At 38.3% G+C, this 25,240-nt stretch overlaps 1 protein-coding gene across 1 annotated transcript; it reads right to left on the reverse strand.

Annotated features, from left to right (window-relative positions):
* Positions 1–1,638: 1,638 nt before the first annotated feature.
* LOC143035093 (uncharacterized) lies at positions 1,639–7,812 on the reverse strand. The gene is made up of 6 exons (XM_076201632.1): positions 7,701–7,812; positions 5,963–6,162; positions 4,853–5,047; positions 4,099–4,197; positions 2,263–2,421; positions 1,639–1,893 (listed from the first exon to the last, which is right to left on the reverse strand). The coding sequence occupies exons 1-6, from the start codon at positions 7,762–7,764 to the stop codon at positions 1,753–1,755; spliced, it is 858 nt and encodes a 285-aa protein (XP_076057747.1). The 5' UTR covers positions 7,765–7,812; the 3' UTR covers positions 1,639–1,752.
* Positions 7,813–25,240: the final 17,428 nt, after the last annotated feature.

Below are 25,240 nucleotides of genomic sequence, written 5' to 3' on the forward strand. Positions count from 1 at the left end.
TCCACGACCTCTTCGTCGAAGATGAACCTTCTTCCAGAGAGGGAGTGTTAGGCTGGTCTTGCCCCATGTTGGGCGGCCAAATGCTAGGGTGGTTGAAGGCAAACTCTAGAGAGAGTTGGTTTTATTTAGCAATGAATGTTGGGCGCCAGTAGGGGGTGGGGGGCGAGACGGCGAGGGAGGTGCCCCAGGCGAGGTGAGAAAACAGGAGTAGCAAGCCAGGCTCACGTCCATTCAGCTCTTATATACACGGGCAGGTCATGACCCGTGCTCCTAATTGGAGTGAGGTCAAGTGTGATGCGAGGGAATTCGGACGCAAAACGTTCTCAGGCCGCTGACTCACGTAGAGGGTATGAGGCGGGTATCGCACGTGAGTTCCTTCAAAGGGGCTTTGTGGTGTCTCACGTGGCAGACCCTGGCTGGCCCCACGAGCGATTCCCTTGGGGGGGGCATCGGCGGTCAAATGCCGTTGGTAGAGAAGAGGTGAGGATCGGGAGTGAGTGCTACTCCTAAATGACTACCAGCCAAACATTTTTGGCCCAACGTAGGGCAAGACCAGCCTAATAGGAAGCGACGCAGTTTTCAACATTTCTGCCACAGGCAAGGTCGACCGTTCTTCACTCACGACTCCCCCCTCAGGTGACCTTTCGTCAGGCGATCGATGGGGCACCTCCGGAAGCACCAACTTCGACAGGTGGACCGACGCACTGTTCTGGCCGGTCCCACGACCAGAAATTCCGGATCGTTCCGGTAACGAACGGATGCTGCTGCTGCTGCTTCCAATCTCAAGAGGTCATTTATCGTCCACTCTTTCTCCCATCACATTGTTTTTTTTTTCATCCATTGGGTCATTGTGATATCCTTCACATCGTGTGTGTGTGTTCGTTTATGTGTATGCGCGTGTGTGTGTGCACGCGCGTGCGTACGTGTGCGTGCGTGTATATGTTACAGTAAGAACACGTACCTAGGGATTACGCGTAATCCCTGAATGTTTCAGTGAATACGCGTAATCCCCGTTTCACTAACCTAACCTAACCTAAGGTTAGGTTAGGTTAGGTTAGGTTAGGTTAGGTTAGTGAAACGGGGATTACGCGTATTCACTGAAACATTCAGGGATTACGCGTATTCACTGAAACATTCAGGGATCACGCGTAATCCCTAGGTACGTGTTCTTACTGTAACATATACAGTATATGCGAATTTACCTAAATGCAATATACAGGAAAAGAGCTAAGCTCGTGGATCCTTTTTTTTCTCACACTATGTGTGCGTCCGTGTGTGTTTGTGATTCACCATGGACTTTGATCGGATCACGTGTTGAACTCGTGATCGACAGCTATTACCCTCCGGATGAGAGCTCAAAGCTTATATATGACCTCTCTATGGATATTGCTGTGACCTTACACACACACACACACGCACAACTCCCGCCCATGAGAGTGGCAGTATCGGCTCGCAGTGCAGCGATACTGAAATTATTACAGCCCTGGGCGGGATTCGAACTCGGACCGTTGGAGTGTGTGTATACATGCACGTGTGCGTGTAGAGATGTTATCTACGTATGTGCGAATGCAAATATCCATTCCATAAACATATGTAAACACAAAATACAGGCTAATAAAACAAACCGGAATTCGGTAATTATATAATATTCCTATATTTGAAATACGAACAGACGGACGGAACCCGAAAGCAGACCTCTTTTTTCCTGTTTATTGGAATTAGATAAATATGAATAGGTAATAATGAATACTCTCATACGATAATGGGATCCAGAGATATAAATATATGGATATTTTCAATCGAATAGACCATAGCCATGCGTTTTGTCTCTTCAATTTCTTTCATGGCGTCGTTTTCCGTTACGCTTGTCGCCTTGTTGACCAACACCAAGACCTGTAGAGGAAAATTAAGACAGTTTTCCAATATTACTAAGACCAAAACTGCCTTCACTTATGTAATTTTTTATAAACACATAATTGTACACATTAATACGAATCTATTTCAAAACAACTCTCCCAATGGAGTGAACCAAAGACGATATAACGATTATATTCGCCTTGGAACGGACCTACATCCCTGTGACGTCACTGATGACGTCATAGCGTCTGGAAGATTCGCAAAACGTAATTGATATAAATCGTCCTAATTCCAACGCTTTTACCATGCTCGAATTTATCCCACAAGTCAATGAATAATCACATTACTGGGACGAGGGTGTTATTTGATATCTTCTTCGTTATTTATCAATTTATTTCTTCTTACCTTGTAACTATAGATTCGGGGCAGAGAAGCGACGGTTTCCATAACACCACCGACTGTAGAAATTACGAGAAGGTCGACGGCTGGGACGCCGAAAACGGCCAAGGTCAACGCGGTGATTCCCAAGCACTGCACTGGGAACAATGTGCCGAGGTCGTGATCCTGCGCAATGATGGGCTCCTAATTACCATAAAGGCACATTTGACATGGCTAGAGATAACTGATAAGGTAAATACTTTGTATTTCTCACTCCCTCCTCTCTCTCCACACGCGCACACACATGGTGTAGGCCTATATAGTCTGCACCTTTGTATCTTTCACTATGTATTATTTGCACTGAAGATGTGAATACACGAAAGCGCTCTGCTTTAATAGTTTTTCTTCGTGGTCAACCTTGCATATATATATATATATATATATATATATATATATATATATATATATATATATTGATAAGTATTTTAGACAAATTATTTGGATGATGGAGAACATAAACACAGGGGAAGGCTCGGAACCCTGTACACTCTAACGTTTCGTTCGTGTAGAACTTCTTCAGAGAGTGTATGTAGAACTGCAATTGGAGTTTATGTACTAAATCTAATTATCTTTTCGGACACTTGGGAAAGGTCGTTTTTCTGGCGTGTTTTAAAATTAAAATACTAGTTTCTTTAGCTAAATTGATAAACCCTCCTCGATGATTCGATGAATTATTAGTAGAAATATATGCTGATTCAACAATTCTTCTAGTGAATTTATCAAAACCTTTATGTAGCACTTCAGCTTCTCTCCAGTTTGGTAAATGATCGAATTTTTCCGCATGAACTACTAAAGAATTAGATGTCCTATGTGCTTTTATGTCGTTTTTGTGTTCATAAATTCTTTTTTCTAATCCTCTTGACGATTCGCCATAATAAGCCATTGAGCAACTATTGCACGGGATTTTGTATACGACGCTGTTTTCGGAATTGCTTCTCTTTTCTTTAGTAGTTCATGCGGAAAAATTCGATCATTTACCAAACTGGAGAGAAGCTGAAGTGCTACATAAAGGTTTTGATAAATTCACTAGAAGAATTGTTGAATCAGCATATATTTCTACTAATAATTCATCGAATCATCGAGGAGGGTTTATCAATTTAGCTAAAGAAACTAGTATTTTAATTTTAAAACACGCCAGAAAAACGACCTTTCCCAAGTGTCCGAAAAGATAATTAGATTTAGTACATAAACTCCAATTGCAGTTCTACATACACTCTCTGAAGAAGTTCTACACGAACGAAACGAAACGTGTTTATGTTCTCCATCATCCATATATATATATATATAACACTGAATGTGTCCCAGTGATTAGAGATACATTTTAACAAGCACAATGCACTTTAATTCTAAGCCATTAAAGGCCAGCATGCTGAAATTGAAATGTGGTACTGCCCAGGACTCGAATGTATCTCTAATCACTGGGACCCATTCTGTGTTGTACAAATACTTTCCCGCGTTCGTATACTTCCAATTGTACTATCATAGTGGAGATGGGTTGAACGCAAAATTTCATATATGTGTATATAACTCGAGCATACAAATATATAAGAAAAATTGCGCTAAACTTTTATCTCTCTTGATAGCCTAGTTGGTAAGTCACTGCCGCACTTGTCATGAGGATGCCGGGTTCGGGTCCTGGGCAGTACCACATTTCAGTTCCAGCATGCTGGCCTTTGATGGCTCAGAATCAAAGTGCATTGTGGTTGTATATATATATATATATATATATATATATATATATATATATATATATATATATATATACACATGACCAAAGAATAAAGTATAGATCCATGTACTTACACTGGCTGGGACGAACCTTAGAAGCCGATTGCTGCCCTCCTGGATGCGGCGCGGAATGGGCGGCAGATCCTCAGGCACAGTGCGTGCCCACAAGATGTCCTGGAACGTTATAGGCAGGAAATGTATACCCAAATGCATATATATATATATATACATATATATATATATATATATCTATATATATATATATATATATATATATATATGCGTAAGTAACCACTAGGAAAAGTAAATTAACGAAGCAGAGCGCTTTCGTATAATTACATCTTCAGTAATTACATCTTACTGAAGATGTAATTATACGAAAGCGCTCTGCTTCGTTAGTTTACTTTTCCTAATGGTTACTTACGCATTTGTGAACACGCGTTCCTAGTGTTTTTATTGCATATATATATATATATATATATATATATATATATATATATATATATATATATATATATCCGATAATTTTTATGACAGTTGCATGCAGGATTCGAACCCACTGCACTTGGCCATCCGTAGATTACCGTAACAGCGCCCTAGACATAAAAATTATCGGATTTATGTTGCTGCTATTAGCGAATTTCTCTCTCATATATATATATATATATGTATATTATATATACATATATATGTATATATATACATATATATGTATATATATATGTATATATACATATATATATGTATATATATGTATATATACATATATATGTATATATATATGTATATATATGTCTATATATATATACATACATAGATAAATACATACCTTATAAGGAACACCTGTGGGTGATGCGCAGGCCCTTACACTGTGAGAGCTCCTCTTCCTTCGTCGCATTTGAGCGTAGAGGTGAGGGTGGGGCTCGACCAGGAGTCCTCTGAACCCGAGCACTTGTTCCAGATAGAGCGTGAAGGAAAAGAACTCGCCGTCTTGGGCTCCAACTTCCACGAATGTACCCTGCAGCTGTCAAGGGAATAGGGAAGATGCAGTTATTTGCCGGGAAAGGTGGGTGGTGTGAACTTTAGGGGAAGACCGAGAAAGAGATGGATGGATAGGGTGTAGTGGGGCTTGAGTAAAATGGGGAGTGAATGATGAGCAGGGAACAAGGAAGTCAAGAGATAAGTGTTGTGGCTTACTGTAGTTGGCATAGGATACTAGCACAGTGTACGGTGCAATAGTGTACAATGGTGTAGAGGATTGCCTTAACTAGCTGTGACGATCGCCGTACAAAAGCCATTTCATACGGTCAACAAGGCCCCTTCTTATACGGCCAACAAGGCCCCTTCTTATACGGCCAACAAGGCCCCTTCTCATACGGCCAACAAGGCTTCTTCTTATACGGCCAACAAGGCCCCTTTTCATACGTGTGTATAAGGCTTGGCATTCTCGCCCTGCGTAATGAGCGACGTTCGCCCTCAGTCCATCCCCGTCTGTCTTACTGTAAGCACATAGCTCCATGTACGCATAACCCATTGATTAATAAAGTTGTCAATCGTCCAGCCCCCGTGTTTATGTCACCTGTTGCAAGAAACATAACAAGTGTGAGTGGGGAATGGCCGTAAATGGAGAATTGACGCGTCCTGGAGGGATTTCATCTTGTCTTCTCTAATTACTCGTGATTGGACGAGGGGGGGGGAGGGTTGCCATTTAATGAATCGGTGGGGGTAGACCAGCTTCGGCTGTCGGGTCCTGCTATGGATGTGCTGTGTCTTGCTGCACTGCTTCTGACCTAGGGTGTGGGATGGGTGGAAAGAGACCTTTTGGTATATGCATGTGCAATGATAAAACATGTCGGTAAAAGACCTTTCAGTCCTTATTGGATTAAAAATTGGAATTTTCTTAGACTGCTTAGCATATTTACACTACTTCGTTACTCACTGGATAATCCTTGAATATATCGAGGAGGACCTTGTGTGCCTCCTCGTAAGCGTTGATGTCCCTCCAGTCTGGGCTCACGATGGTCTGGTTGGGTATTTGACAAGACCCGCGTGGGAAGGGAGGGTCTACCATCATCTCCCGTATGTAGCCCACCACCTCCTTATCATGGGGACGGATCGTCAAGAGATATGGGACACAGTCTGGGAAGTTGATAAGGAAGAAGTGCAAACGCACACCCGAAAACAAATCAGTCGCGGCGGAAATGTATCACTCAAAAGAAGAAAATATTAATGCAATAATCACTAATTATGTGTGTATTGTTTTACTTCAAGTATTTTCATACATGCATATATACACACATAGGTGCTTACATGATACATACATACATACATGTATACACACATAGGTGCTTACATAATATATAAATACATACATACATATATACCCACATAGGTGCTTACATACATACATACATACATACATATACCAAGGCTTTTCCCCCTTACAAGGGAGGTAGCCAAACAGGAAAAGGCATAAAATCATTCCCACCCATTCCATCCCTGAAAACACTCCACACCCCTCCACCCTCCCTCCCATCTTAGCACCTCCTAGATGACGGGTCATCCCTGCACCCTGTCCACTGCCCTGGGTCAGAAGCAGTGTCGCAAGACACAGCACATCCACAGCAAGGCCGCTTCATTAAATCGGCGACCCCCCTCTCCGTCCCCCCATATAAAGGAGAGGACGGGGAGAAATCCCTTCGGGCTGCGTCAAAATTTTGCTCATACACACTACCTCACCCCCCATCCCCCCGTCCATTCCACCTCATGCATCACAACATCATCCATATACAACCATTCTCCATTCACCCGTCTTCTGTCCTCTCCCGTCCTTCCTCAACAGACATTCCCCTCTTCCCCAAAGCCCCCTTCACCCCATCCATCCATCTCATCCTAGGACGTCCCCTACATACATACATACATACATATATACATACATAAATACATACATTCTTGAAGGTAACGTTCACGTTTGGAGCTGCAAGATCGTATTCAAAATTCGTATGCAACAGAATAGAAATCACAATGAAACAAAAATAAACACCATATTGACTGCATAAACTACGTATATACTACAAATGCCCATGAAGGTGTTCTAGTGTGCTTATGCTGCAAAATCGGTTAAGGGATTTATTTAGTAACGAGTGTTGCTTCACCGAAATCGATTTGTGACGTCAGTGACAGCTTTGTTAGATCGTAGAGAGTACACGTCACCGCACGACATTGCATTTATTAAAGCAAAATCTGAAAGTTTATTATTATGGAAAGTAGGGTAGTAAGGGACATTGAAAAATAATAGTGGAATAAACAATATTTTGTCAAACGACAACGATATAGATTATACAAAACAGGTAAAGATTTTATGGACATCGAGCCAGCTTTGACGCCAGTCACCAAGGCCAGTAGGCACGTGAATAAAAGTCAGAATCTGATTCACTGTATCCCAAGGCCGAGCGAACTTTGAGGCCACATTGCATAGTTATCTGACACAATACTCAATTTAAGCACTTTACTTACAACCTGTACAACAGAATCACAATTCTTCAAACTGCCCACGTCCTTTGAACCTCTAAGTTATAAGAGCATAAATACCAACTAAAATGTCGACAATGTTACACGAACAAAAGAATCTTAGTAACACCAAAACCCATGACTAGAAGTGTTTGTTACTACTTTACCTTGTTTGCAATAGTCATACATATACAGTGACTCGAACACTGTCACCCCTAGGAGAGTGCACATCAACGCAGCGACCCAGAGAAGAACGTATGCACGTCTCCGAACAATCAAATAAATCATTGGCCTGGATATCATGACGTGGGTAGCGTGGTCTGAGGTTCAAATGCAGATTTGTATTGTGCATATATATAACCATATCAATACATATGAATATGTCATATTTTTCATTAATTATACCATATATTGTTTACATGAATAACTATGTCCATTAATGAATTTAAATCATATAATTTCAACGTGAGTGAACGCACTGCTCACACTGTCTGGAAACAAATGCACAAAATCGCTTGGCTGCGCTTCGAACCAATAGAGACGACAAAACTCTTATGAGCATTGAAGGGGCGCGTGACGTCACAGTTATCGAACTCCCATCTCCCTTGTAGCCATATTTAGGTTGTGGGCGAAAGGTGAAAAGGAAAAATGGTCATTTATTCTGCGAACAATTCAGGAATGTCCTGAAACCAAACAAAGCAACTCAATGGAACCTGGAAAAAGATCTGTTCCAACAGTAAAGATAGATTTGTGTTTTCATTTATTTATTTGCGTATTTGTTTATTCATTTATGTATTATCTTTTGATCTATATATAGTGGGATCTCTGTCACAGCTTTGGAGAATCCCTAAATATAGATACTGCTCTAGGGTCTCAGGAACTTCAAGATTGGTTTTGTTGCGAAAAAAGAAGCAATGTACATACATACATACACACAAACACACACGCGCGCACGCACACACACACACACACACACACACACACACACACACACACACACACACACACACACACACACACACACACACACACACACACACACACACACATCTGGTTGTCTCGACAGAGACTGCAGCAGATCCGAGGTGAATACACACACACACACACTCGGTGGCGCAGTGGTAGAAATCCCGGCCGCTACTACGGCGGTACGGGCTCGAATCCCGCTGCGGTGCGAGTCGTTATTCCAACTATCGTGGACGGGGAGTGGGGTGTGTGCGTGTAAGGTCACAGCATTACCCATAGATCGGTCATATATGAGCTCTAAGCTCTTCCGTGAGGGTAGTAGCTGTTGATCACGATTCCAACATATGATCCAAGACCATGGTTAATCTCACACACACACGTATATATATATAAATGTATATATATATATATATATATATATATATATATGTATGGTTATATATATATATATATTTATGTGTGTGTGTGTGTGTGTGTGTGTGTGTGTGTGTGTGTGTGTGTGTGTGTGTGTGTGTGTGTGTGTGTGTGTGTGTGTGTGTGTGTGTGTGTGTGTGTGTGTGTGTGTGTGTGTGTGTGTGTTTGTATATGTACATGTGTGTGTGTAAAGAAGCATCCAAACCTGCGACGTCGAGGCGGCGAAGATAGCTCGTTGCTAAAAATGGCAACAACAAATTATAGACGACTTCCTCATCATTAACGACTCCGCTCATGCCTTCCAACCCGGGTAGCATTCTTCTCTTAACCTTCGTTTTTAACCAATAATATTCTCTTCGTCATAGTAATTCCTTGGTTGTGAGCTTGTCACTTTTTCTTTTTATTTAGGTTTCCTCCTGGCGATCTTTTCAATCTCGGTAGAGATGTGGGGGAAGAATGCAAACGACAGATTTCGTTAACTTTGCCCGAGAAGCCTAACAACACCAGACTACCTAATGTTAAACAAAATTTTATTGGATAGCAACGAATATACTCAACCCAGACACTTTCTGTGAAACACCAGATTGAAATTTTTTGGGATGTTCAAATAAAGTTGTACAAACCACCTGTAATATATATATATATATATATATATTCATATATATATATGAATATATATATATATGAATATATATATATATATATATATAAATATATATATATACATATATATCAGTGTATTTGTGCAGGAGTTTTTCTCTAATGCATATATCATTAAAAGTGATGGCTATTTTTGTATTAATTATTTTCTTACAGGTACTTATACTACGGGAACTGCTTGAATGCTGTACTAAACAGGTCCCGTTCACTTGCCCCCGCGAGAACAAATATTGTCAAATTGATGGTGTTGCAATGGGATTCCCCCTCGGAGTATTGATGGCAAACGTTTTCATGGGCTGCGTAGAAGAAGTATTCACAAAAAAAGAAAAGCAAGATATATATTGTAGTTATATTGACGATATCTTCATTAAGACCAAGAACAGCAACGAAGCTGAAAAACTCCGCCACCTACTACAAAAGACGTCTCAACTCACTTTCACTATGGAGGATAGCGTTGACGGAGCTTTACCCTTCCTCGACCTCCTAGTGAAACAAAATGAACATGCTTTTAATACTACGGTGTACACAAAACCCACAAACCCTGGACACTGCCTCAATGGTTCTAGTGAGAGCCCCCAAAGATATAAGGACTCCACCATCAGTGCCTATATCCGAAGAGCAATAACTCACTGTAGCACATGGAAACAAGTGCATAATGAAATAGAACGTTCTACCCAAATACTGCTCAATAATGGGTTCAGTGAAAAAGAGATAAGCCACCAAATAAAGAGAATAATGGACGGCTGGCATAAAAACAACAATAATAACCAGAATAAAGAGAAAATTAACATCTATTATAAATCTATTTTTCTTCAGCATATAAAGAAGATGAACGCATAATGAAACAAATTATTAAAAGAAACACTAAAACCAGTCAATCCAGAGAAAATATTCAACCTGGTAATTTACTATAAACCCAAGAAAACTAGCCACCTCCTTATTAAAAACAGCCCCCAACTCGAGAAAATGGAACTTCAGAAATCCCATGTCATCTATAGGTTCACATGTACACGAGGGAACTGTGAAGCCCTCCCATCCACCTGTAGTGGCATGACGACAATGAGGTTGTCCCGTCGCCTCTCATATCACCTGACATCTGGAGCCCCTAAAAACCACTTAAGAGAAGCACATGGCATAACACTATCAAGAGAGAACCTAGAGGAAAACACTGAAATTTTGGATTTATGTACTGACGATAGACGGCTCCCAATTTTAGAAGCATTATATATTAAGGAGTTAAGCCCAGATCTAAATAAACAAGCAGACGACCTTAGAGCCCTCCCAAGCATGAGACAAACCGGTGCAAATCCAAACATGAGACATAACACCACAAACGCCAATATGGGACAAAACGCCACCAGTGCAAACACGAAACAAAACGCCATAACCACAAGCATGCCACATTCCGCCACAACACGCACCCGGAGGCTCTCCTAGTGCACGTGACATTTCGTCACTGCCCGAAATACCGGGTGACCTCCCCTAGAGTGTTTAGCCAGTAAGAAGGTTTAGTATGAAACGTAGAACTTTCAATAGACTCATCGGATTAATTCTTATCCTATAAGATAGTACATCTAATAGAGGTGTTCAAGTGGATCAAAGGCTATAACAAGGGTGATGCAAACAAGGTCATCATAATAAAACAACAGGGCAGGACTCGCAGTAATGGGTATAAACTGGACAAATTTAAATTTAAGAAGGAAATAGGCAAGAATTGGTTTACTAATAGGGTGGTCGATGAATGGAATAAACTTAGTAACCATGTAGTAAGCGCTGAAACTATCAGTTGTTTTAAAAAACGATTACACAATTTTATGGATGGGGATGACAGGTGGTGATGGATACGGAGCTGCCTAGTGTAGGCCTTATGGTCTTTTGCAGTCTCCTTTATTCTTATGTTCTTATGTTATCCCAATAGCTACTGAGGAAGGGTCTAGAACCCGAAATCGCGATCTAGCTAATATGACTACATACAGCCAAGTCATAAATTTCCTTTCTAAGGAACATAAATCTATAATAAGGTATATGGAAAATACCTATAAGAAAATAATTAATACAAAACTAGCCATCACTTTTAATGATATATGTATATATATATATATATATATATATATATATATATATATACATGTATGTATACATATATACATATATATGTATACATATATATATATATATATATATATATATATACAGTATATATATATATATATATATATATATATATATATATATATATATATAAGTATAAATGGGCAGTAAGTTTTCTTGTAAACATGTTCGATTGAAGACCAGAGCTAATTCAATATCCACTACCTTCTTAGTGATTTTCTCAAATTTTCTAATAGTTTGTTTGATTCTTGAGGGGAGGCCAAACACAAGACTTCCGAGATCCATGATGTTGTTGTATCGAAAAACATAAAACAAAATATAAAATACAAGCTTTCGGTTGAGTCATACAACCATCTTCAGGTAAGTAAGATTACATATACAAAACAGGAGTTTAAATACAAGTAAAAAAGGGGAACTAGGAGAGTCAGGAGTCAGGTACTTGCTATATCTGCAAGTGGAAGGAGTCGCCATGGGTTCACCTTTAGGGTGTACTTTTGCCGAATTCTACATGTGTAATATAGAGAACAAAGTCTTACAAGACCCCGTCTTAAGACCCTTTTCCTACTGTAGATACGTCGACGATATTTTTACTGAAGTTAGGAGTGAGTCCCACCTGAAAGACCTACAGCTAGCCATGGAAACAGCCTCTGTACTACACTTCACATATGAACTCAATATACACAACAAAATTCCCTCCCTTGACGTCTTCATCCACACTCAAGACGATAAATACACGACCACTGTTTACAGGAAAAACACTGACACCGGAAGATGCCTGAATGCAGCGAGTGAGTGCCCCCAGCGGTACAAACTCAGTGTCATTCGGGCATACCTTCGTCGCGCATATAAAAACTGCTCTTCCTGGGAAAATTTCACTCTGAAATAATGCGCGTTAAACAAATCCTCATTAACAACGGTTTCCCCAACTTTCTCATTGACAAAGAGACGAGACTTTTCATCACACGCAACACAACACAACACGGACAAAACAACACACATTTCACACACATTTTATTACAAAAACCAAATGACACCAGCACACAAAACAGACGAACGTGTCCTCAAAGATATCATCGCACGTAACGTCACATGCACCAACCCACACGACAAATTGACCCTCATCATATACTATAAAAACACAAAAGTCTCTAACCTTATAATGAGAAATAACATGACTAAAAACAACTCTCTCCTCAAACAGACTAACGTGGTGTACCAATTCTCCTGCCCCGAAGAAGGTTGCAAACTTCTCCCCAATGCTTCTTATATTGGTGTTACCACGACCTCTGTGAGCAGGAGACTCACAATGCACGCCCGTGAAGGAAGCATACGCAAACACATGACACAAACACACAACAAAACTCCGAACAGACAAGATTTAGTCAACAATACAAAAATACTTAAACAATGTAACAACACCAAGAAACTACACATCTTAGAAAGAGTCTACATTACACAATACACTCCTATCATTAATATACAGACAGACACAGTTAGTACCTTACAACTACACAACGAGGCTGCGTGGCAACAACGACCAAACGTCCAACTACTGTGATCACATGTCCAGCTACGTCCTGTTGAAGCGAAGACCTCACCTCCGTCCAGTACCTGACTCCTAACTCTCCTAGTTCCCCCTTTTTACTTGTATTTAAACTCCTGTTTTGTATATGTAATCTTACTTACCTGAAGATGGTTGTATGACTCAACCGAAAGCTTGTATTTTATATTTTGTGTTATGTTTTTCGATACAATAACATCATGGATCTCGGAAGTCTTGTGTTTGACCTCCCCTCAAGAATCAAACAAACTATTAGAAAAATTGAGAAAATCACTAAGAAGATAGTGGATATTGAATTAGCTCTGGTCTTCAATCGAACATATATATTTATGTTCACTAAAAACCCACTGTCGGAGAAATAATAACGGAAATAAAGGGAAACTGTATATTTCGACTACTGTCTGTAGTCCTCTTCAGCAGAATGCTTACAGAAAGTTAAGCATTCTGCTGAAGAGGACTACAGACAGTAGTCGAAATATAGTTTCCCTTTATTTCCGTTATTATTTGTCCGACTGTGGGTTTTTAGTGAACTTTTATAATTGTGTTATTTCATACCATTTTCCAATATATATATATATATATATATACACTATAGATATATATACAGTATATATATATATATATATATATATATATATATATATATATATACAGTATATATATACAGTATATATATATATATATATATATATATATATACAGTATATATATATATACAGTATACAGTATATATATATACAGTATATATATATACAGTATATATATATATATATATATATATATATATATATATATATATATATATATTAATGCTAGTTGACCATATGCGTTTTCACAGCCTATGCTACCTTATTTCCAAAAAGCATATCAATAAAACCTGATACTGAAAGATATTAGAATTATCATAGAAAAACATGAACGTAGTGCACATTTGATAAATAATCCAGCAATATCTTTGAAAGGTGGGCTAATTCTTGTGTTCCGTGACAGAAGCTATTTGTTCACCATAGCAGCAGCATCTGCTAAGTTGGTGCTGGTGTGACCTACAACTCTTCAGATCCACATTTTATGTCGCTATTATTCACAACAACTCTGGGTCGGATTAAGTATAATTGGTGCCGGAGGCAAAGATCAAATTAAGAGCCCCCAACCCTAGCGATATATATATATATATATATATATATATATATATATATATATATATATATATATATATATATATATATATATATATATATATATATATATATATATATATACACGAGATCACGGGTGAGAAATGTATTAACACATTTGTAAATCACAACTAACACCACAGTCGGACGAAAGAAAGAACTGAGTAAGTGAAACTATATATTTCGATTGCTAACTGTAATCATCTTCAGTAGTATCTACTTAAGAAGATTGCAGTTACTGATCGACTGTGGTGTTAATTGTGATATATACATGTATGTATATGTATATATACGCACGCACATACATAACAATAAGAATACCAAATTGATTGCTACAATATTGCTTACTCTTAAAAAAATCAAAACCAAATAGCTAACTAAAACAATGATTTTCTAGAGTATTACTCAATGATATGAAAATTAAACTTCAATTTAATTTCATGTATAACTACACATTTTCATCCTTAGATTATGGTGCCCAATCTGGGAGGCCTGTGACCTTAAATGCCTAATTGACTCATCGCTACTCCGTCCTTGCATTTGTTGCTTTCCACAGACGACATTAAGGGAAGAGATCGCTTGATAGGATAAGAGGTCATGAGAACAAATTAAGAAAGTTTACATGTCTAAAGAATGTGATGAAATAGTTTTACATAAATATTTGGAATAATTCAGGTGATACAGACCAATCTGGAACAATACGTTAATTCAGATCTAAATATGACAATCAGAAATTAAGAATATAAACAATGGTAGAACCATACATGAATTTGAAACCAGGTATGATAAATTGGAGAATTGGAGACGGGACCCTACGAGCGTTGTTCCTTTCCTGTATACTGCAATTACAGTAGGTAAACGCACACACACACACACACACACACACACACACACACACACACTTTCAACGAACGGACGGCTTGACGAACGCTCTGAAGAAAAGTGCAGATTGTGGATACCAACGCAAAGAGAAGTGCCTTTTTGTATTTGCAGGGGGGGGGGAATTGCTCGTGAGGTAGAGGGAAAGTAAGGAAAGAGGAGAGGGGGAGGGATTACTGGGGAAATGGAAGGTAATGAGGAGGTGGAGGAAATGGCCCTGACGGGCCGCCGGGTAGACAAAAGACCCCAAGACGAGTTGGATGATAACATGTCTAATAGGAATGTGAAGATTAGAGGTATAGATAGGAGCAATATAGCAGAAAGTGATGAGAATATTTTCAAGGGATTTAAAGAGAGTGGGGGGGACTCGAACCCCCCGACTGACAAGACTAGAGATGAAGGTTGATAAGGTGATCGAGGACTTGGAGAGTAGGTTAGGTCATATGAACACCATTTTAAAAAGGGTTGAAAGATTGGAAGAACTGGAAAAGGCGAATAAAAACTTAACTGATGAAATAGAAGAACTAAAAAGACAGTTAAGAGAGGTAAAGGGGGAGAATGAGGAATTGAAGAAGAATAGTAAAGAAAACAGAGAAACAATAGCTAAAGAAAGTAAAAATTGGAAGCAAACCCAAGAAGGAAATAAGATTTCATTCACTGACATAGTCAAACAGCAATTGAAAGAACATACTGAAGACTCAGTTATTAAAGTGATGAGACAAAAGGAGAATATAGTAAGGGATTTAGCAGACAAGAAGAAATGTATAATTATATTAGGAATGGAAGAGAAACACAACACAGATAGAACCACAAGAATCAAAGAGGAAAATGAAAAAGTAAGCCAATTACTAGAATCAGTTCAGGAAGATGAACCAGGAATTATGAAACAAATCGAAGAGAAATTTAGACTCGGAAAGTATAGCACAGACAAGACCAGACCAATTAAGATTAAATTCAAGTCACAAACAACGGCAGAGAATATCTTATCCAAAACAGGGAAACTAGCAACAAGTGAACAACACAAAAAGATATGGATAAAAAGAGAAATGAATAAAGAGGAAAGAGAGGAAGAAAAGCAGAAAAGACTGGAAGCTAAGACAAAAAACGAGAACAGAACGGAGTCAGAGAAAGAGAGATTCTATTGGAGAGTAGTGAACATGAAACTAAGGAAGTTCGACATACAAAAGAAAAACATAAGGGAAACAGAGAACACAATGGAAGTGGCAGAAAACTAAGAGTGTCTTACACAAATATAGATGGATTAATAACAGGATTGAATGAGCTGAATGATTATTTGAAGGAAAAAGAACCGGACATAATGGGAATTGTAGAAACAAAATTAAAAGGCCCACTACCACCCAACAGTGTAGGACATGATGCATACAATTATTGGATTAGAAACAGAGAGAAAAAGCAAGGGGGTGGAGTTATGTTCCTGACTAAGAAGGATATAAACGTGAAAGGTGTCATATATGGAAAGAATACAGTAGAGATGATTATGATAGAAGTGGAAGACAGAGATAAGAAGAGCAGAAAATTTGTGATCAATTATGTGCCTCCGAAAACAGCCTCATGGGAGGAGAGTGAATATAAAAGTATGTTAGAGGACACAAAGATAGCATTAACTAAAATAATGGAAGACGGAGGAAGAATAGTTATGATGGGCGACTTTAATTGCAAAGAAATCTGCTGGGAAGAAATGACAGCAAAGAGTGGTGATGACTCATGGGGAAATGCTCTACTTGAGATGATTACTGACCATTCAATGACACAATGGATACAAGAGAACACTAGGTATAGAAATGAAGAAGAACCATCGAGGCTAGACTTAATAATTACATCTGAACCTAGAATAGTGGACAAGATTGAATATAAAACACCAATAGGTAAAAGTGACCACATATTGATTGAACTGGAACTTAATGAAGAAAAATATATGAAAAGAAATGAACAATATAGAAAAGGAAGAATGATGTATGAAAAAACAAACTTTGATAAAATAAGAGAATTCTTCCAACAAGAAAACTGGGAAGAAATATACAAAGAAGAAACATCAGTGGAAGAGAAATGGAATATTTTGACAAAAATTTACAAAAAAGGAGTGGAAAAGTATGTCCCAAGACAAAAACAAGAAAAAGAATATGTAAAATGCTGGTACAACAAAAGTTGTAGGGAGTTAAAAGACAAAAGAGACAAAGCCTGGACCAGATGGAAAAAATACAGAAGACCTGAAAAATGGAAAATATATACTGGTTATAGAAATGAATATGTACAAAAGTGCAGAGAGAAAAAAAGAAAATATGAAAAAGATGTTATAGAAAAGTGTAAAGATCAACCAAAACTATTCTACAGATTTGTAAACAATAAACTGAAAAACAAACAAGACTTGGAGAAATTGAGACAAGGAGGAGTTGAATACACTGAGGAAATGGAAATGGCAGAAATTATGAACAAACATTTTAAATCAGTGTTTACAAGGGAAAATATACAACCTGAAGAGATTGAGTGGAAAGAAAAAGTCCCCCCTATGGAAGAAATAGAAGTAACAAAGAATGAAATATTGACACACTTGGGTAATTTTGATGTCAGAAAATCGCATGGGCCAGATGAAATAGCAAACTGGATTCTGAAAGAATGCAAGAATGAACTGGCAGACAAAATACATAGCATAATAAGCAGTTCCTTAAAAGAAGGAAAAGTTCCAGAAGATTGGAAAAAAGCAAATATAGTACCTATATATAAAGGAGGAAATAAAGAAGAACCTACCAATTATAGACCAGTCTCTCTAACAAGTACAATAGCAAAAATTTGTGAAAGAATTATCAAAAGTAGATGGGTAAAATACTTGGAAAAAAACAACGTACTAAATCCAAGGCAATTTGGATTCAGACAAGGACGGTCATGCGTCACCAATTTAATATGTTTCTATTCAAGGCTAATAGATATAATACAAGAAAGAGATGGATGGGCTGATTGTGCATTTCTAGACCTAAAAAAAGCTTTTGACAAAGTACCACATAAGAAGTTGCTTAAGAAATTAGAATATGAAGGAGGAATACAAGGTAAATTGCTAAATTGGATGGAAGACTTTTTGCAAGAAAGAAAAATGAGAGTAGTGATAAGAGATCAGCACTCAAAATGGAATGAAGTAATAAGCGGTGTCCCGCAGGGAACAGTTCTGGCCCCAATAATGTTTGCTATATATATTAATGATATGGATGAAGGAATTGAAAGCTATATGAGCTTCTTTGCAGATGATGCAAAACTACTGAAAAGAGTGAAAACTGAAGAAGATTGTGAATCACTACAGAGGGATCTAAATAAAGTACAAGAATGGAGTAGGAAGTGGGAGATGGAGTTCAATACAAAAAAGTGTAGTATAATGGAATTTGGAAAAAGCAAAAACAGAATAGCAGGATCATATAATTTGGGAGAAGAAGGAATAAAAAAAGTAGAAAATGAGAAGGACCTGGGAGTCATTGTTATGAATAATATGTCACCTGAGAAACATATAAATAAGATTTTTGGAGAAACTTATAATTTAATAAGAACAATCAAAGTGGCATTTACATACCTGGATGAAGAAATGGTGAGGAAAATCCTAATCACCCTGATAAGACCAAGATTGGAATATGCAGCAACGATATGGTCACCAAGTACAAAAAAATGTATAAAAAAACTTGAAAGGATACAAAGAGCAATTACAAAACTGGCACCAACACTCTCAAAACTATCATATGAAGAGAGACTACAAAAACTTAAACTACAGACACTAGAGCAAAGAAGAGAGAGAGGAGATTTGATAGCTATTTACAGAATCATGAAAGGCATAGAAATTACTGATAGAGAGAATCTGATAAAATGGGATGACAGAAATACAAGAGGACACGGAAAGAAAATAAAAAAAGACAGCTATAGAAGAGATTTTAAAAAGAACAGCTTTCCTCACAGAGCAATAGACAGTTGGAACAAGTTAGATGAGAAAGTGGTGTGTGCAAAAACAATACATGAATTTAAAAATAGTTTAGATAAAATGAGATATGAAGACGGGACCCCACGAGCATAGCTCCCCTTCCCGTAAAATACAACTAGGTAAATACAACTAGGTAAATACACACACACTCCCCTTCCCGTAGGATACAACAGGGTAAATACACACACACGAATTTAAGGACAAATAGACATGGCGAGATACAGAGACGGGATATCACGAGCATAGCTCCCCTTCCCGTAAGATACAACTAGGTAAATACAAGATCTAAGAATATGTATATTTAGACGTTGGGTAAATACAGCTAGGTAAAATACACGCGCGTAATCAGCCACCCCTCCTATCTCAGAACCTTGGAGATGCCTGATGGCTCACTCTCTACCTAACCACATTCCTTGGATCAAAAACAGTGCAACGAGGCAAAATGAATAAATAAAAAATAAATCAATAAAATAAAATGATAAATAAATAAATAAATAAATAAACAAATAGATAAATAAATAAAAATAAAATCCACGGCAAGGCCTGACAACTGAAGCTAGTTTTCCCAACAGCTTCACCAAACGACGACCACTCCCTCCTCATCTGTGGAGTAGATGAAGATTTCTATTCGGCCCACATCATTCTTTCATTAATTCACAAATTTCATCCTCCGTTCTCCCTTCCCTGCTCCACAGAAAATGGGTGTAGCAAGAATGCTGTCGGGCAGGGGAGACCAGTGTTGGTATAATTTTCAATCATATTGTTTATTTTCGTCCTTCCCACAAATATCTAAATACCCTTTATTGAAAGACCTTGTTTTTTTATTGTTTGTTTATCTAAACTGTCCTAATACCCTAGTATATATGTGCTATTTACTATTTTGAGTTCATTATTGCCCTGCAGTAGGAATGTTTTTGACATCTTAACTTATGTTCATTCTATTATCTTATTTCTAACAACCAGAATATTAATTTACACACAAACACACACATACACATACTTCTTTCCTGTATACTATAATTAGATAAATACACATATATACACACACGCGCGCGTTATGTATGCATATATATATATATATATATATATATATATATATATATATATATATATATATATATATATATATACAGTATTTATATATATATATATATATATATATATATATGCGTATACTACTTAGGCAGAAATGTTGTATATAATAGCATGATGACAACTCAATTTTCTTGTTAACTTGTTCAATACTATGAACAAGACGACGTATTTCAAGAGGCAATCTATGTAGAAGATCAGCAAATGACATTTCAACACTGAGGCAGGATAGTCAAACTAGTAGATATTTCGGTACCAATGTTATGTGTGTATATATATATATATATATATATATATATATATATATATATATATATATATATATATATATATATATATATATATATGTATATATATATATATATGTATATATATATATATATATATATATATATATATATATATATATATATATGAATAATAGTTTCAGCGCTTACTACATGGTTACTAAGTTTATTCCATTCGTCGACCACCCTATTAGTAAACCAATTCTTGCCTATTTCCTTTTTAAATCTAAATTTGTCCAGTTTATAACCATTACTGCGAGTCCTTCCCTGTTGTTTTAATAGGATGACCTTGTTTGCATCACCCTTGTTAAAGACTTTGATCCACTTGAACACTTCTATTAGATCACCCCGCACTCTGCGTCTTTCCAGAGTGTAAGTTTAGTTGCCTAAGCCTCTCTTCGTAAGGCAAATTTCCGAGTCCATGTATCATTTTGGTCATTCTTCTCTGTACTGATTCTAGTGAATTGATGTCCATTCTGTGGGACAGAGACCAAAACTGTACCGCATAGTCAAGGATGAGTCTAACTATCGCTAGATAGAGTTTAATAATTACCTCTGCACTTCTATTCGTTACCGTCCTAGCAATGAAACCTAATGCTCTGTTAGCTTTATTCCTGGCGCTAATGCATTGTTTCCAGGTTTTAAGTTCCGGACTCACTAGAACTCCCAAGCCTCTCTCGCACTCAGTTTTCTCTAAAAGCGTGTTATCTAAGCTGTATCTATTTTCGGGGTTGTGTAGCCCTACGTTTAACACGCTACACTTAGAGATATTGAAGTTCATTTGCCATTTCACCGACCACGTGAACAATTTGTTAAGATCATCCTGCAGAATCTCTGCGTCGTCTCCTGACCTAATGGGACCTTTCGCAGTGAGCAAATTGATACCAGACACCGCCAGATTTTGTAATTCTTGCCGGAAAATAAATACTTTTTTGGTCAAGTTTTATAAGCTTACAGAGGTGTATCGTTGTACATTATTGTGTCTGAAATTTAAGTCAATTAATTGCATGATTGCAAACGGCATATAGTATTGTTTGAGCCTCTATTTATAATCACAAATGATATTCGTAAAACAGCCTATAATTGTATCAAGCCAAGCAATTTGTCATTTTCTACTGACTTCAATGGACGTATACTGATATATAATTTCATTTGAATGCACCAAGCAATAGGCAAATTCATGTAATATATCGAAAATATAATTTTGCATCGAAGACTTAATTTTTTCGGTACGATAAACTTTGTCTTTCTCTTATTTTTTCTTGAATCTGACGTGCAGTTTGCCACGGCACACGTAAAATTAGTCATATTTGTTTGAAAATAGCTCCCAGCAGATCTAAGAGGTTATTCTTTACAAAAATGTTGTTAACTTCGTACGTCCGCCACCACTGTTATTTTCTATCTCACTGATTATCTTCATATACAGGACGTGACAGTGATATCCATTATTTTTCAACACTCTCAGATAATATGCACAAACTGAAATCAACATCCTCTTATTTTTACTGCTCATAGTTACTTCGGTAAAAATAATTATCTATTTTAGTTTTACCTTATAATTAAATTAACAAAGCCTTATCACACACCAGTAAGTAAAAATTATAACATTAAGAGTCATGTTTTTAATTTTAAATACATTTATGCAGCAATTTATGTCGTATCTTTTTTTAAATATCGGTTTCCAAATTAGCTAAGTCACCCCTTTGCCTCGTGAAATCCGAGGCAATTGAAAATTCTAGCGCTAATAGGAATCTACGAGCCTGACTGCGAAAGGTCTTATTAGGCGTCCTATTGTAGTGTCGTCCGCAAACTTACTGAATTCTGAATTCCTAGGAAAGACCACCCGCTTGCGCGGGATCGGTTTTTGTGGGAGGGGAAGAATGTCTGTAAGAGGGCTATTGCCACCGGGCGAATTAGCGAGCGATTTGGGGCAGTTGGTGGTCGTGGCTCGGGAGAAATGGACTGGGAGCTTGGACGGGGGCGCCGACGCCGGGAGTAGGATTAGGATCACCAACGAAAGTTTAGAAAATGGTAGGCGTAGTAGTAGAGAAAGGTGAAAAAACGGAAAAAGCTTTAGTGGGAGGTAAACTGAAATGAGAAGATGTAGTAGAAGAGAAAGTTAGAAAGGAAGCGAATTTTAGTCGAAGAAAAAGTAAGTGTAGATGTTTGTGCGTGTGGCGTGGCTATGTTCGTGAGAGGTGTGTGTGTGTATCTTACGGGAAGTGAGTAGAGTTCACTTCCCGTGTGTAGAGCGCGTTCCTGTTAAGCCACAGGTGGGGCCTGAGTAGTCTGCTTTTCCCCAGGTTGGGTTTGAGATCCTGTAGAGTTGATCCAGTGGCGGTGCGAGGGGGGGGGGGCAGGCGGGCGATGTAAACCCGTCTGCCGACGTCAACGAAGAGGTCGGCCGGCAGCAGCAAAGGAGATATATCTCCTCGCCACCACCAGCGAGCGTGTAGAGCGCGTTCCTGATAAGCCACAGGTGGGGCCTGAGTAGCCTGCTTTTCCCCAGGTTGGGTTTGAAGGTCAGTAGAATTGATTCAGTGGCGGTGCGAATGGGGGGGGGGGCAGGCGGGCGGGTGTTGTATGATCTCTTTCCTACCAATCACAACTCTGAAAACAGAGAATTACGCGATTGGGAATTGTGTGTAAATTGTCAGAAGTGTAAACTCGCTCACCAGCGTCAGCGAAGAGGTCAGCGTTAGGTTGCGGGCCGGTTAGACAGAGAGGTGCCCCAAATCTCTCCGTCGACCAGCCCGCGATCAGATTGAGGGTTCTGAGTGAGAGACGGTTTGGGCCTCTGCTAAGCCAACGAGCAAGTTGTGCGTGTGCCTCTTTTCTTCCAAGCACTACTCTGAAAACAGAGAATTACGTGACTTGGGAATGTGTGTATTTGTCTTGGTGTAAACCCGCCTGCCGACGTCAACTAAGAGGTCGGCCTGTGCCAGACCGGCAGCAGCTAAGGAGATATATCCCCTCGCCACCACCGACCGGCGAAGATTCCTGGGCGTTTGTTGAGAGAGCTGGAGTGCAGAGACGTCCGACCTCTACGAGAGCTGTGTTGATTCACTATTTATCCCATCGTCTAAGTCGTTTATGTACATAATGAACAACAAGGGACCCAAAACCGAGCCTTAGGGGACCCCACTAGTAACATTGTCCCACCTAGATTTTACTCCATTTATGGTAACCAGCTGTTTTCTGTTACTAATCCAAACTCTAATCCATTCTAACACTTTTCCTCCTATGCCATGGGCTTTGATTTTATTTAGTAGTCTCTGGTGTGGCACCTTATGTATGTATGTATGTACCGGTATATTATACAGGGTAAATGTCATCAACCTTTGTTCCTTACGGTTTAGTCTGGATAATCCTTCATCTTTTCATCAGTCCACTTGTCATTTTGGAGTAATGTGTTTGTTTACTTTTCTTCCTATTTTCTCCGCTGATTCCCTGATGGTGTTTAATATACTAAATTCATAACCTCAATGGTGTCCTCATTACATCGTATTTTATTTTTTAATTTCCATCTGAAATTCCCTCTTTTTATCCTTTACATTTATAAGTCCCATTTACATTATGAAGACTGGCATTTCTCAGCTCTGAAATTAGATTTAATTCTGCAACCTATCAATTTAATGTCACTATCTACATTTATTCATAACAGTAGTATTAACACCACTGTTGCTCTCATCTCCCAGTGTGAAGTCTATTTTGATTGCTGTCCCATCAAGATTCCTCAGTCAATTTATTGCTAAACCTGTTGGAAGATTTTTTTTTCTTCTTTACGGGAAACTGCAGAGGGCCACTTACGCTGATCAGATTGGGTTGAGAACAGGATTCGGACTAGTAATTGTGTTAGGATAAGGATGGGATCAAAATTATAGGGTCAGGATTGGGATTTGGATTGAGAGGGAGGTAGTGTTCTGTATTCTTATGCACCTATCATTTCTCTCTCCTACTCCAGATTTCCAAATACATAATTCATCATTATGTTCATACACAGGCTTGGAAGTCATCTATCGATGTGTAGGATATTTTTCTAATACATTGTCTGATTTCCATAATCTCAATAACAATTCTGTTGTCTGAACTCATGAAGTTGATGCATAAACCCGAATTAGTGATAGTGTATATTTTACATAACCTGATAATGGTTAAAGTTACCTTATCTGATATGCTGCTAAATTTCACGGTTACCAGCGATCTCTCGGTTAATCAAGAATCCTACTCCACTGGTTATTTCTATATCTTTACCCTAATGGTAAAAAAAATGTGACTGTCTTGTGATTACAAAAAACTTTTTCTTTTCCCTTTCAATCTCAAATTGTTCCACGTTATCCCAGCTGATGTTCTCCAGTTCCTCCATCAAACTTCCAATTCCTGGTCTTCTGCGAGGGTTCTAAAGTTGTACCTATACTCGTCGGAGCTGATTTTTGTGTGATCATTCGTACAAAACCGTTTGATATGATCGACCATGTATTTTCATCCCCTAGTCGACATAAATATTGAAGTCATGAAATCAGTTTACGTAAAGGTATCAGTACTTGGATAGGGATAATTGTCGATATGTGTTACCTAATCGACATAT

The sequence above is a fragment of the Oratosquilla oratoria genome, chromosome 18, assembly GCF_046742065.1.
Source record: "Oratosquilla oratoria isolate Oo_2021 chromosome 18, ASM4674206v1, whole genome shotgun sequence".
In the NCBI taxonomy this organism is placed as follows: domain Eukaryota; kingdom Metazoa; phylum Arthropoda; class Malacostraca; order Stomatopoda; family Squillidae; genus Oratosquilla; species Oratosquilla oratoria.

Excerpts from the sequence above, each read along its gene's own strand:
- LOC143035093 (XM_076201632.1), bottom strand. The coding sequence starts at position 7,764 with ATGTGCACTCTCCTAGGGGTGACAGTGTTCGAGTCACTGTATATGTAT. Across the intron at positions 5,048-5,962 it reads ATATATTCAAGGATTATCCA|CTGCAGGGTACATTCGTGGA; the intron begins GTGAGTAACGAA and ends TTCCCTTGACAG. Across the intron at positions 1,894-2,262 it reads CCCGAATCTATAGTTACAAG|GTCTTGGTGTTGGTCAACAA; the intron begins GTAAGAAGAAAT and ends TTTCCTCTACAG.